Genomic DNA, 13,762 nt, shown 5'->3' on the forward strand with positions numbered 1-13,762 from the left:
GCATGCATTGCAGGGAGTGACTGTGTTAGGGGTGATCGGAAGAATCCCCCAACCTTGATAGGTGGATAGTATATGACTGCTGAGGCGCTGGACTGGTTCGATCATGGAGACGTGTTCCGCCACAGTGGCCACTTCTGTAGTCGTGGCATGGAGACCTGATCTTCTCTACAGATGCCCGCTGCAAACGTTTTTTTTCCTACTCCTTCGAAACACGCTTCATTAAATGTTGATGACCATCTAGTCCAGACCCTTGTTTTTCCAAGTTAACTGTTCGGTGGAAGGCTGGAATCGCTGGTCTGAAATATGAATAAATAACACCATACTGCATATGCAATAACTTCCTTTTTGGTGAAAGCTTTTATCTTAAATGCAGAAACTGCAGTGCAGAAATCACAGTAACGGGAGTGCAGAGGTTTTTACGATAAGTGGCCCCACTGGGAATTGAGCCTTTGCCCTGACGGTGTTAGTGCCATGCTCTCTGCATTTAGTAGACTCGTGTAGTGACTCCAGCTCTGTGCCATCATAACTAGCATCAAGCTGAGACTTGTGTCCAGTAAGAATAAAGGTAAGAAAATACAAATCGGGGGGGGGGGGGGCATCAGCTACCGTTTACCTTGGCATTGAAAACACGGGAGATGATGTCTGCTTGGTCCTGATTGCCTCTGTCGCCACATGTGAGACCAGAGCGCAGATGGTCGGGATGTAATTGTAGATGTGGTGGAGGGAGGAGGACAAAAAGAAAAAGAGGTGTCCATTTGCTAGTTCGGACTAAGAAGTAGAGATTCCTCCACCTCCATCGGGCAACCAATTGAGCCAGACAAGATAACAAGATTAGCAGGTGTGGGTAATCCATACGCCCCTTACTGAGGCAGAGAACACTGACAGGAAGATTTTTATGTACAGAAATCTGATTGATTACACATTAACACCTACACAAAGGCAACGGGCACGCACGCACGCACGCACACACGCACACACACACACACCCTGTGATGAAGCAGAACCAGGCCCCTATCAGCACTGCAGTTTGGCAGATTTAAAAGATCAGAGCATAAAAAAATGTGTGCCTGCTGAGGACACACACACACAAATTACCACACAAAATGCAAACACATCTCTAGGAGACACAGCAGGAAAAAAGGAATCAGCCTCTCATTTTGTTTGTGTCCATGTGTGCATGTGTGCAGGCTTGTGTGTGTGTGTGTGTGTGTGTGTGTGTGTGTGTGTGTGTGTGTGTATGTGTATGAGAGAGAGTAAGAGAGAGTGTGTGTGTACCCACACAAGCTTTTACGCCTCCCCATACTGAGGAAGTTGCTTTGTTCGGTAACAAAAGTGCCAGTCACTTTCAGAACCCATCTTCAGCGTTGTGGTTTGTTTTGTTTTTTTTGACGTTGTATTTGTTTCAATAAGTGTGTGTGTGTGTGTGTGTGTGCGGTACCTGCATTGTATTGCAACTCTTGGACAAGCATCCAATTAAGAAGGCATTGTCATGTATGAGATGGAGAGCAGGTAGGTAGTGGTGGGAGCTGACAGCAGGACTTAATGGGAACGCTGGTGCTTGGACCAAAAAAAACAGAAAAAACAAAACAAAAACAAAACTCTCTCGGCCCAATTTATGGTTTCCCTGCAATCTCCTAGTGAAACATCTGCTACAGGCAGGACCAACAACACCAACACTTTCATGCACACAGGGACTTGTACGCTCACGCACACAGCCATACAAAGAATATACGACACAGGCAAAAACACACAAATATATATACAGGGTAAACACACAAGCACACTTTCAAGCACAAACATGTTTCTCCATGATAATTAACAAAATGCACAACACATGCACATCTCTCAAACACACGTGCACACACAGAATTTTACGTATAACACACATACACGGGCCAGTGTGTGTACATGTGTTTGTTTCAGCCAGAGAGATGGCTAAAGTCCACTGAATGGAGCTATTTCTCATCAACAGGAGTGAACCAATTACTATGACACTGTGTGTGTGTGTTTGTGTGTGTGCGTGCACGCGTGTGTGCGTGCATGGGCATGAGTTACAAAATTGCATGTGCAAATGAATAGGCAGTTATGCATAAGGTGGGTATGTGTGATTTCTACATACTATTATGTATTTCTGGCATACAAATTAGTATGCTTACTATGTTGGTGTTTGTGTGTGTGTCTGTGTGGGTGTGGGTGCGTGTGTGCGTGTGCATGTGTGTATAAAAAGAGAGGGGGAGAGAGAAGGGCCCCTCTCTATCTCTCATGTCCGCCTTTCCTTTTGTCCATCCCATTCCCAATACATCTCTATAGGGAATAGACCGGCTAGCAGTTGGGACTCATTCTCTCTCTCTCTCTTTCTCTCTCAGGATCTCAGTGCTTCCCCCTATTCACACTCATTCAGTCCCAGTTGGAGTCCAGACATCCCATGAAATGGGCAGATCATTAGAAGAGGAGGAGAAGGAGAGAGGATATGGGGGAAGGGGGCAAGGGGACTGAGAAGGACTGAAGTATAATGGCAGCCATGGGGATAATGGGAGGTTGCATGAGGATAGGTGACGATGATGATAACGATGATGGAGAGGAGGAGGAGGCATATTGAAGGACGCACTAAAGCACATGTAAACATAACCAAGTAGACAAACGCTAGGGGCTCACGCATATTTAGGGCCCCATATAATCCATTACATTTTTTTTCCCATTTTCACTGCTCTTGGTTTTATCTATTTATTCATATTTTGGTGTTTTTAACCATTTTTACTGGAAGACAGTTTGTGTAATCAACTCCAATAACAAGATGAAACACAAAATGGACATGTTTCTTGGTTTTTTTTTGTTGACCTCGTCTTCTATGATGCTGGTTGCTTTGGCAATTTTTTTCTCTATCCCAAACAACAAACTCTCGTGTGTTTACTGACGTGCTCATGCTGGGATGTGCACACTCACGTGCATAGGCAGTGCATATGGCACAGTTCATAACACATTTTTCCTTGAGGAGGAGCAAAGCACAAATTACCTCACAAACGTGAAATAATCTCTCCCAAATTATGTGCAATTCACCGTTTATGTCTGACATCTGTTCTTATGTCTGCATCCTATGATTTCATCCATGTTTTCACATCGCAGAAATCGTGGGGCCCTATATATGGAGAGTTGCACGTACAAACACAAGCACACACAGACACACACACACACAGACACAGACACACACACACACACACACACACAGAGGATTGACACAGGAACATACACACTGGGGCTCTTTTCTTATTTTCAACTGGCTGTCATTCACACCAGCACCAATAGAGAGAAACAGGCTCTGGAACTATGAGATGAGGGAGGGGAAAGACAGGGAGGGGAAGAGGAGGGGGGAGAAAGAGGAGGAAAGGGGCTTGAGGGGTCAGCTGAAGTCCAGTAGGCTTACGGCCGGAAGAGAAGGATGTGGAAAATGGAGAAGGAGAAGAATGTTTGGAGGGGAACAGAGAGAGAGAGAGAGAGAGAGCTGGGAGATGCAGAACAATGTCTGTTTGTGCAATCCTTGTGACTCTGGCATTTTGGAGGACACAGACAGCCTGTGCTTGCTTGATTGTCTGTGTGTGTGTGTGTGTGTGTGTGTTGTGTGTGTGTCTGTGTCCTCACTTCCCCATCCACTCAATTTGCAGAATTGATCCGGTCCCTAATAGTGAGCAAAACAAAAAGTCAGCCTAATCCAACCACTATTTATAACACTGATGAGAGAGGGAGAGAAAAAGGAGAGCGAGAAAGAGCGCGAGTACGGGAGAAGCGAGGGGAACGAGAGGCATAATTGAGCAACACAAGTGCTACAAAAGGCCGAGACAAAAAAGAGGGCACAGATAGATCAGGAGGAGGGGAGGTGGGGGGAGAGATAGGGCATAATGAAATATCTACTACACGACTGAGAGAACATGGGAGGAAGGGAGAGAGAGAGAGAGAGAGAGAGAGAGAGAGAGAGAGAGAGAGAGAGAGAGAGAGAGAGAGAGAGAGAGAGAGAGAGAGAGAGACCAACGAAGTGAAATGGACCTCTAAAGTGTGATGCAAAGTTTTTGCACAAATAAGCGATTCTGGATCCAACCCGGTTTCAGTCCAATGTACAAAGGGTTGTAAAATAATGGCCTTTGCTGACGTCCAGCACCAATATTGACTCTTCACTTTTGAGGATTGCTCTCTTATGCATTTCTAGATTGGTTGAGGTGGAAGTGTTGTGTTTTAAAGCTGCATTAAGAAATCACTTGCAATTGCTAGCTCAGCATATAAGCTTTATTTGCCTCCGATGTCTACTGGCTAACAAAGACTTAATTTGAAAAATAAATTAATGAATGAATAAACTCAGGGCCAGCCCAAGCCTTTATGGGGCCCAAAGCAGAATTTGATTTGGGGGGGGGGGGCACCGCTACCGTTATTGTTGACTATTGTTGATGCTTGACCATTCACACACCTACTGTAAATCTTACACATCCATCATCAATTTTATTAGCTGCAGCGGTGTTGCTTACATCATACCAATGTCAGCCTGGCGTGTTTTTACCCTTCCATGGTTTTTAATCCTGGAGGGTATCAAACTCACAAGATGGTCTGGTGTTAATTTGCACTTTAATATTTGAAGTGACACAGTGCTAAGCAGCATACTGAATGTGGTGAACTGAAAAATAAAATAAGCCAGCAGACAAATGTTTGCACTGTAAACAAGTTATCCAATCTAACTGCTTTTGGTTTAAAACATTTGCTGTGTGCAAAAGTGCAGAACAGCAATCAACCACAATTAAAATCAAATTTAGATAAACAGTGCCTCCCTCAGTAGTTTCCCTCTTTATATAAAAATATATGCAAATGTAAAAAACAGTCTATTAAATAAATTAACTAAATACTTAATGATATGAAATGGTCAGAGGAACCTGTAACAAGCATTTTTATACTATTACCATTGACATGATATATCACACAAAATTAAAATTAAAATTAAAAAAACAAAACATTTCAAGCGCTCTTGGGTCCCTCTGGTGGCCATGGGGCCCCTAAGCGGACCTTAGCTCACTTATGCGTCAGACCAGCCCTGACTAAACTCTTCTAAGAACAGGATGATCCCTTGAAAACCATCGCGGTTTTCAAGATATATGGACATAATGGACATAAAATTGTTGGTAAGAAAAGACTTAAAATGTTTTTTAACCTTCGCGGATTGACTTTCATTCATAAAACAATGAAGAAAATATCCGTCCAGGTACCCGGGTGTCCGGGCAGCATAGCGGTCTATTCCGTTGCCTAACAACACAGAGATCGTCAGTTTGACTCCCCGTGTTACCTCCGGCTTGGTCGGGCGTCCCTACAGACAGAATTGGCCGTGTGTGCGGGTGGGAAGCCGGATGTGGGTATGTGTCCTGGTTGCTGCACTAGCGCCTCCTCTGGCCGGTCGGGGCACCTGTTCAGGGGTGAGGGGGCACTGCGGGGAAGTGTGATCCTCTCACGCGCTACACCCCGCTGGCGAAACTCCTCACTGTCAGGTGAAAGGGATTCGGCTGGTGAATCCACATGTATCGGAAGAGGCATGTGGTAGTCTGCAGCCCTCCCCGGATCGGCAGAGGGGGTGGAGCAGCGACCGGGACGGCTCAGAAGAGTGGGGTAATTGGCCTAGGGCAATTGGGGAGAAAAAAGGGAGGGGGAACAAGGTGGGAGGAGGCTGGAGCTGTCCTCGGTCCGCTGCTAGACTGTTGGGCATTAACGGAAAGCCGTGTTGGTAGAGCGAGCTAGAGAATGAATGAAGAGAGCGAGCAGCGATACAGAGAATTATTAATTTTCGAAGGTTTTTAATCACCGCAACCACGAGAGGTCCTTCATCACAGAGTCATAACTGTGCACAAAAAAATTTAGGCTGATGGGTCCAGTAGTTTGCGAGATTAGCCGTGGACACACACGCGCATGCACGTGCGCGACCAAATGCATAATCTCCTCCAGGCTACCACCTAGCAGAGATAATAACCTTACCATATGTCACTTGTACTAATATCACTCCATACATTTTGAAATAAGGATGAATGGAAAATGGGATCCAAAATTCCCCATTCATTTCTGCCATAGCTGAAAAACATAAATTAATTCTGGTTTAGTCTGAAAGACCCGAAATAATGACAACAGTTTAGAAGTACACAGAAATATACACAACTGCCCTGTACACACTGGACATGAGACGGGCATGAAAAATAGCCTCACAGGGTAAGGTTAGCCAATAGAATGACGACTGTGCAGAAATGAAGGGAATATAGGATTTATTGTCGGTGGTGGTGGTGATAACTGGAAAAAACAACAAACAAAAAAAACACAATTTCAGATGGAGATGGATTGAGAGAGAAAGAGGAAGCGAGAAAGGAAAAGAGTGCACTTATTGTTGTGAGACAGGAGCATTTGGCTGGAGCTTGAGTGGCGATGAGGTAGAGAGGGAGACAGACACAGGCAGACAGAAAAAAAGCGAGAAGTCCACTTGTTTTTGGAGGTATTATTGAGTTTAATAAGAGCCTGTTGTTGTAAGACAGGGTCAGGTGACTCATCTTATACTGTCCTCCTTGAAGTGAAGCAACCACAATTAGACAGCCAGCCAAACTCCATTCACAAAAGACATGAAAGTCAGGGTGTAGCCTTCAAGCTTCACATATCTAATGCAGACTCAAGGTGCACGATGTGAAAATGGAGTGAAACTCAAAGGACAGAATACAACATAATGTTGGCTATACAAAGGTAAGTATCCAAGTGCACAAGCATGATATCTCTGCACTAAATCTTATGTAATAACAGATAAAATGCTCAAAACCAAATGAATACCAATTAAACTATATAAACACAGCACTAGCGAGGATGAAGACTAAATGCTAAATATCAACAGCCAATCACTGAAGAAACCAACATGGCTGAGTTAAACGCTAGCATGAAAACAATACCTTCAAAAGTTATTTGTCAGTACAACTTTCACAAATGTATCATTAACACACATTACTGAACTGCTTATTGATGGATCCCAACTTACAGACAATACTTTCTATGGCACAACAGGATGGCAGCGGATGAACTTTCTGTGCTATGGCTGGGCTGAAATCACCTCCTGCGGCCTACATGTACTTTCTCTCCCTACTTCTCTTCATACTTCCTGTCTACAAAGAAAGTTGTCGCAATTGGCTGTACAATTAACAGAAATGCTGCAGAGCAGGGGTCTCAAACTCAAATTACCCGGGGGCCACTTCACAGGTGGTCTTATGAAGGAGGGCCGGTAGAATAGTGATGAAGAAAAAACTGTTCCAACTATATAACCTTAACATAATTTTTTATTATTATTTCATATTTTTTCAGAGTTTTCATATGAATAGGTAACTATGCACATAGAGTAGCCTGGTCTAGGCCTGCATATTTAGCCTACTTCTTGTCAGAAACCTAGCACTTCTGCTGAAACAGGTGAGGCACATTTGCTTTCAGGGACTGGGCAGTGGACACCCTGAGGACAGCCTGGAGATATTCATTGGTCACTCTGGACCTATGCTTTGATTTATTAAAGTTCATAGTTCAGATAAGTGCTGCTGAAAAGACACATGACCTGCCTGAACAGTTTGAACAACGGTGGGGATGTTTTGAGAATCTCTCTGAGAAACTGTCCAAGCATCTCCGGCTTTCCGTGTGCCTTTCTGAACTTTGCCTTGAGCTCAGTGTTGCAATGCAAGTCTATGAGCTCCATCTGAAATGTGCTTGGAGCACTGTCCACATCAAAGGAGAAGGCGTTTGCAAATAATTGGAAAGTGCTCTGGCACCATCATCAATAATTGACTGGCATGTCGAGAAGTAGACAAATCTTTTCTCTGTGAGCTGTGTTGTCCATAATCTGAGTTTCACAGAGAAGGCTTTCACACTATGAAATGCTACAGTGATAAGTTGGTCTGGCACCTGCAGTTTTAAAATAAGAGTGTTAAGTGCCTGTGTGATATCAACTAAGAAAGCTAAATCCATGAGCCATTTGAGATCATCAAGCTCAAGAACATGTAGCCTTCCTTCTTTCATGAACTCTCTGGTTGCCTCCCTCAATTCAAAAAAACCTTTTCAGGACACTGCCCCTGCTCAACCAGCGCACTTCTATGAAGTATAACACAGATGTTCTATCTATTTCCTCCAGAAACGCATATAACTGACGGTGTTGTAAACCTCTTAATATGATGCAATTAATGCATTTCACCACAACAGTCATAACACTGTCAAATTTCAAGTATTTGCTGCAGAGTGCCTGCTGGTGAATGATGCAGTGTAATGCAATTGTGGGGTCTACATTCTCCTCTTCCAGCTTTCTTTAAATCAGTGTTACAAGCCCAGTTTTTCTTCCCATCATTGATGGGGCATCATCAGTGGTGATTCCAGCCAATTTATTCCTGGGTAGACCAGCACCCTCAATTGCATTGCACAGCACCTGAAATATATCTTTGGCTGTAGTCTTTCCCTGCATTGAATATGTGTGGGAAGATGACTGCTCCAGTGTGGGAAGATGTCTGCGCGAATTCGTGTTTGCAGCGGCCTCACCCAGTGCCGGTGTCAGAAGATGGTGGCACAAATTCACATTTGCAGTGGCCTCACCCAGTACCGTCCATGCAGTGTCTTTGTCCATGTCTGCGTCTACGTTTTGGTTTTCGTTTGATGGCTGGGAGAGCCGGCGCTGGATTGGCTGTGAGAGTGGGGCAGGCTAAGCTAAGTGCTAGCCCATGCAGACTGGCAGTTCCAACAACACCGAGGGCAGTCTGGCGTTAGCCTCACCTGGCGTTGACTGTGGTATTTTTGATGTCGTCGTGAAGAGTGCGGGGAGGTGTGTCAAGGATATCTGGCTGGGAGAGCTGGCACTGGATTGCCTGGGAGAGCTTGGTCTGTTTCGTCTGGTGGGCCCGGGGTCCACGGTGCCTGTCTGCAGCTGCGCCCAAGGAAGAAATGCCAAGGGCAGTCTGACAGGACACGAAAGCAGGGTGGGCTAACGAACTGCTAACCCATGCAGACCGGCGGTTCCGACAGTCACCCTGGCTGGCATTTGTTCCTTTGGACAGTGATTTCTTTTGTTTAGTTTGGATATATGTGTTAGTTAGGATATGTGTATTCTTGCAGCTTTTGGATATGTTTTTGTCTTTGTGTTGTACTGCTGTGGGCTGGGGGAAATTGCATTTTGTTTCATTTCATGTACGCAAGTGCATGAAGTGAAATGACAAATAAAGTGTTCCTGAATAAAGTGTTCCTTATATAAAGTTCATAGTTCTTCTGTTAACTCACAACGGTCATTGACACCGCTTACAAATACAGCCAGCTGAGCATTGTCATTTACATCTGTGCTTTCATTGAGTGCCAACGAATAGTGCGTGAAATAGTTTGCTTTAATGCACAACTGACTGTAAATGTCGCCTGACAACTCGCTGCTCCATTCTGCCAATGTATTTAGGCTGAGACTGACGTTTCTGAATAAAGATGCCTTCACTGGGCAAACAATATTCATTACCCGCAGCACGCAATCTCTCAGAAACTGTCCCTCTGTGAATGGCTTGCCAACCTTCACTATTGCCTCGCTTACCACATAGCTAGCTTTGACAGCTGCATCACAATCTTTTTTGGCTTTGTGAATAAAGTTCTGCTGACAAGACATACTTTTTTGAAAGTGTGCTGCCTTTCTCTCCCTCTCCTTGTCTCTGAACTGATCATACTCCTCTGCATGTTTAGTAGTGTAATGTCGCTTCAGATTGAAATTCTTCAGGATGGCAACTTTTTCCTTGCAAATTAGACAGATCGTGGGCGCGTTAAATTCAGTGAAGAAGTAGTCGCATGTCCATTTCTCTTGGCATTATCAGTGGTCAACTTTTCTTTTGGCATACATCTGCAAGTAGTGCCAAAAATGTACGTTAGCAACTCACGTGAGATATTTCGCAGTGGGTTTGCCCATTGGGTTCATGCACTCGTGTTGCCTGGCTACAGTGTGTGTGTGTGTGTGTGTGTGTGTGTGTGCGTGAGTGAGTGAGTGAGTCAATGAATGAGAGAGAGCTGCAAAACTGACATTAAGCTACGTCTGCAACTGGTCTCACAACTAATCTTAACTGGGTACTTGGAACTTGAACAGAAAGGTTAAAAAAAACATGAAAGTAGTATGCAAAATGGATATGCGGTCTGGATCAATTAATATATCTAAAGCAGGCTGCACAAAACTGCCTTGCAGGCTGGATGTGGCCCACGGGCCGGTAGTTTGAGAACCCTGCTGTAGAGGGTGCAAGACACCACACTACAGAATGTAAATGCCTGAAGGGTAGAACACTCCCCGGCCGGCCTTTTGAGGCCACTACCAACTACCTTGTTAAAAATTTTCCTTCACTCTCTGGCCTCCTCTCCTGGCAATAGGAGAACAACCTGTGAGACGGGTCTCAGGAAGGTCTTGGGGGTTCCATGATTAGTAGTCTTGAGTTCCACCTTGTGCAGCTTTCCAACAGTGCTGGGCAGGGGTCCTCACCATGTCGACTTGTGAAGGACTTTTTGGTCAAAATGCGATTTTTACCACTGATATACAAAATCTGAAGTTGTCAAATATTACTAGAAACACATAATTGCATGCTAGACCTCGCAATGTGCCATTGTACATATTTTAATATGCTACATGATTTTAAAATGATTGTATTTCTAACATTAAAAAACAGTGCCCTACCTTGTTATGACGAAAACTTGGAAACTGGAAAGTCAGCCGTTGTATATAGGGCTGGTGGCAATCCTAAGACAGGCATCAAGGTGGCATGCTCCAAGTCTATTTCGTGTTTGAGATTTAATAGTGTTCATATGACTGAAACCTCGCTCACAGCTGCAGGTGTCTGGGCTTAATGTGAGCAGGAGTACTGCATGTTTGCTCAGTTCATTGTACTCCTCACTGTTCTCAAACAGATGGCACCAGAATTTGACAATGTCACTATTGCATCAGTCAGACATGAATAATGTCTTTACGCCATCATGTTTGCAAAAGACGAGGTACCGTGACTGCAGTTCGGGAACAGACACATGTTTTGTGAACCTCTGTGTGATGTTTGCCAAATTGCTGTCTGTTGGTTTGGGGTTCAGGGGATCAAGAAAGAACATCTGTTTGACCAGTTCTCTCTCTGGGAATCTTGTCCGGAAGGCAATTTGTAGCCTCTTTGCATAGTTGACTAACGTGATGTTGAAGCTCAGTATCTCTGAATCTGAGAGATGGTGTTCACATTTGCATTGGTCAATGAATTCTTTAAAACTCGTGTTTGGAATTTTCAAGTCTCGGATCAATAAACGAGGTGCCATCATTTCTGTTAAACAGAAATGGGTTCAGAATTACACACATGTATTTCTGGATGTTATTATAGGCAGAGTACAAACTCACGTTCTCCTTCTGTAATGCCTCATTCATTCTAGCCAGCAGTGGCAAAATCCAGTTAAAAAACAGTAAGTACAGAATGAATTTGGGATTCTGCAGCATGTCACACAATGTACCGCAACTTTCTCGAGAGCGAACAGAACCCTCGCTTCCATTTGCAGTGCTCTCAAAATATTTTACGAGGCTGGCTTGAAGTTTCATGAAGCACTCTACACAGGCTGCAAGGCTCAGCCACTGGATTTTTTTGTATGTGACCAAGTGGCTGTATTCTTCATCATTTAAAGCACAGATGCGAGAGAACTCCTAGTTGGGCTGGCAGCTGCTAACTTCTCCCCTATTTTTTTCCTCTCAACTGACGAAGCTAGTCATCAGCTTAACTTGCCCCATCCTGCCCTCTTTAGCCTTGCTAGCAAACCGCTCCTTTTCAACATACCATCCATTTTTGTTCGTTTCTTGCACCATGTCTCACTGTGGTCCCTCACTGCAGTTGACTTTAGCTGTTTCATTCATTGTCTGACCACGCCTCATACACTCCATCAACCCATCATTTCTCAAAAAACAAAAAAACAAAAACAAAAAAGTCTTTGTCCCACAAAGGATTAAAAGTGTGTTTGGTCATTTTCGGGGATGTAACGTTAGGCTATCTAGCTATCTAGTTAGCGACCTGACTCACAGTGGGAGAATGTGCGCAATTGCATGAGTTTTACATATTAATACGCATGTCATCCCAACTGTTAACGTGATGTAACCTAGGTTACTGTTGTACCGTGGCCAAATTAATTTATTAGTCTCAGAAAACATTAGTTTGCATTAATTTTCTTGTCTAAATATTGATAATTTATATTATCATGGGGAAAAAAATTTTTTTTTTTGCCACAGACACAGACAAGTCTTGCCACGGACACGTTTGTCCGTGATGGCCAGGTTGATAACCCCTGGTGCTAGGGAAAGCTGTGGTGACCAATGCCATAGGCCACTCATTGCGTTCTACTTGATCATCCTTCAGGAGTACAATGTCCCTTGCTTTCAAGTCACAATAAGCAACATTCCACTTTTGCTGACTCTGTAAGGTTGGGAGGTACTCACCAGCGTGTTGAAAACCTGTCGTCGAGGGTCTGCACTGGCTTCTGAATCTGCATCTGTGAAGTTACCAGGTCAAGGGGGCACACCAACCTTCTGGGTGAGCAGCATCACAGGAGAGAGGATGAATGGTGAGTCAGGGTCTGTTGAGACTGGAATAAGAGGTCTGGCATTTATAATGACTGAGACCTCTGCCATAAGAGTGCACAGCACCTCATGGGAAAGGGGAGTCTTTTTCCTACAGCAGCATGCAGTCAAGGATCTTACAAGCCACCCCAATCATCCTCTCCCAGGACCCTCCATATGAGAGGAATGGGGAGGTTTGAACTCCCAAGTGGAGCTTTGTTTGCTCAGAAACTTCTGGACACTTGGGTCTGGTTTCACTTTGCTCAATCCCAGTTCCTCCAATAGTTTGTTCCGCAATCCGACCTGAGATGGTTTATGGGTCCCTGGAGGGGGAAAAAAACATCTTAGCATGTTTATACACCTTGAGGCATCCATGGAGTCGATGATTTCTATGTGCAAAGCTCTTGTGCTCATAAAATTGAATACGACTGCCCAGTGCTTACTGAAGGCTTGACCTCCTTTTGCATGTCTGGCAATAACTGTCCATGGGCTGAACACATGTAATCCCACGTGTGTGAAGGGAGGATCCATGCTTAGCCGTTCAGGGGGCAGCTCCGCCATCTTCTGTTCCTCCATTTTACCATGTAGCTTTTGGCAAGTGACACAGGTGTGTAGGATGGAACTGAAGAGCGTCTTACCCCCAACAATCCATACACTTCTGAGATCCCCCTCTGATGCCCTTGGTGTTTCCGCCGTTCATGGTGATGACGAACCAACAGTGTGGCGATGTGATGGTGTCTAGTTAAGATAATCAGGAATCAGGAACACTTTGTTTGACATTTCATTTCATTTCATTTCATGAAATGCCATTTCCCCCAGCCCACAGCAGTACAACACAAAGACAAAAACACATCCAAAAACTACAAGAACACACATATCCATACTAACACATAAAACTAACCAAAACATAAGATAATGGGATTCTTCTCACCACTGACCTGCTGTGCGTTCTTGAGTAGACCTCCAAATTTCATGAAATTTTCATCTAGGATGGGATTGAGCTTGGAAAGAGCTGCTTCTAGAAATTGTTCTCCCATTGGTGAGTGCAGTGGTTTTGTCTGGGAAAGTTTCTGTTTGGACTGACTTGACGATAACATGCATTGCTTGACTCAGTCCATCTGGAGTGCAGAGCCTGATAAATTGATGCCAATCTTTACAACACCT

The 13,762-nt window shown here is 44.3% G+C and overlaps 1 protein-coding gene across 3 annotated transcripts in view; it reads left to right on the forward strand.

Moving 5' to 3' along the window:
• Positions 1–13,762, forward strand: part of nlgn2a (neuroligin 2a) — a 194,540-nt gene that overhangs the window by 61,572 nt on the left and 119,206 nt on the right. For 2 of the 3 annotated variants that reach the window (XM_056299975.1, XM_056299974.1), the window contains one exon: positions 5,606–5,634. The exons of the other annotated variant lie outside the window; for it this stretch is intronic. In XM_056299975.1, coding sequence (XP_056155950.1) covers positions 5,606–5,634 — 29 coding nt within the window. The remainder of the gene's footprint in view (positions 1–5,605; positions 5,635–13,762) is intronic. 3 annotated transcript variants of the gene reach the window in all.

Source organism: Lampris incognitus, chromosome 20, assembly GCF_029633865.1.
Source record: "Lampris incognitus isolate fLamInc1 chromosome 20, fLamInc1.hap2, whole genome shotgun sequence".
NCBI lineage: Eukaryota > Metazoa > Chordata > Actinopteri > Lampriformes > Lampridae > Lampris > Lampris incognitus.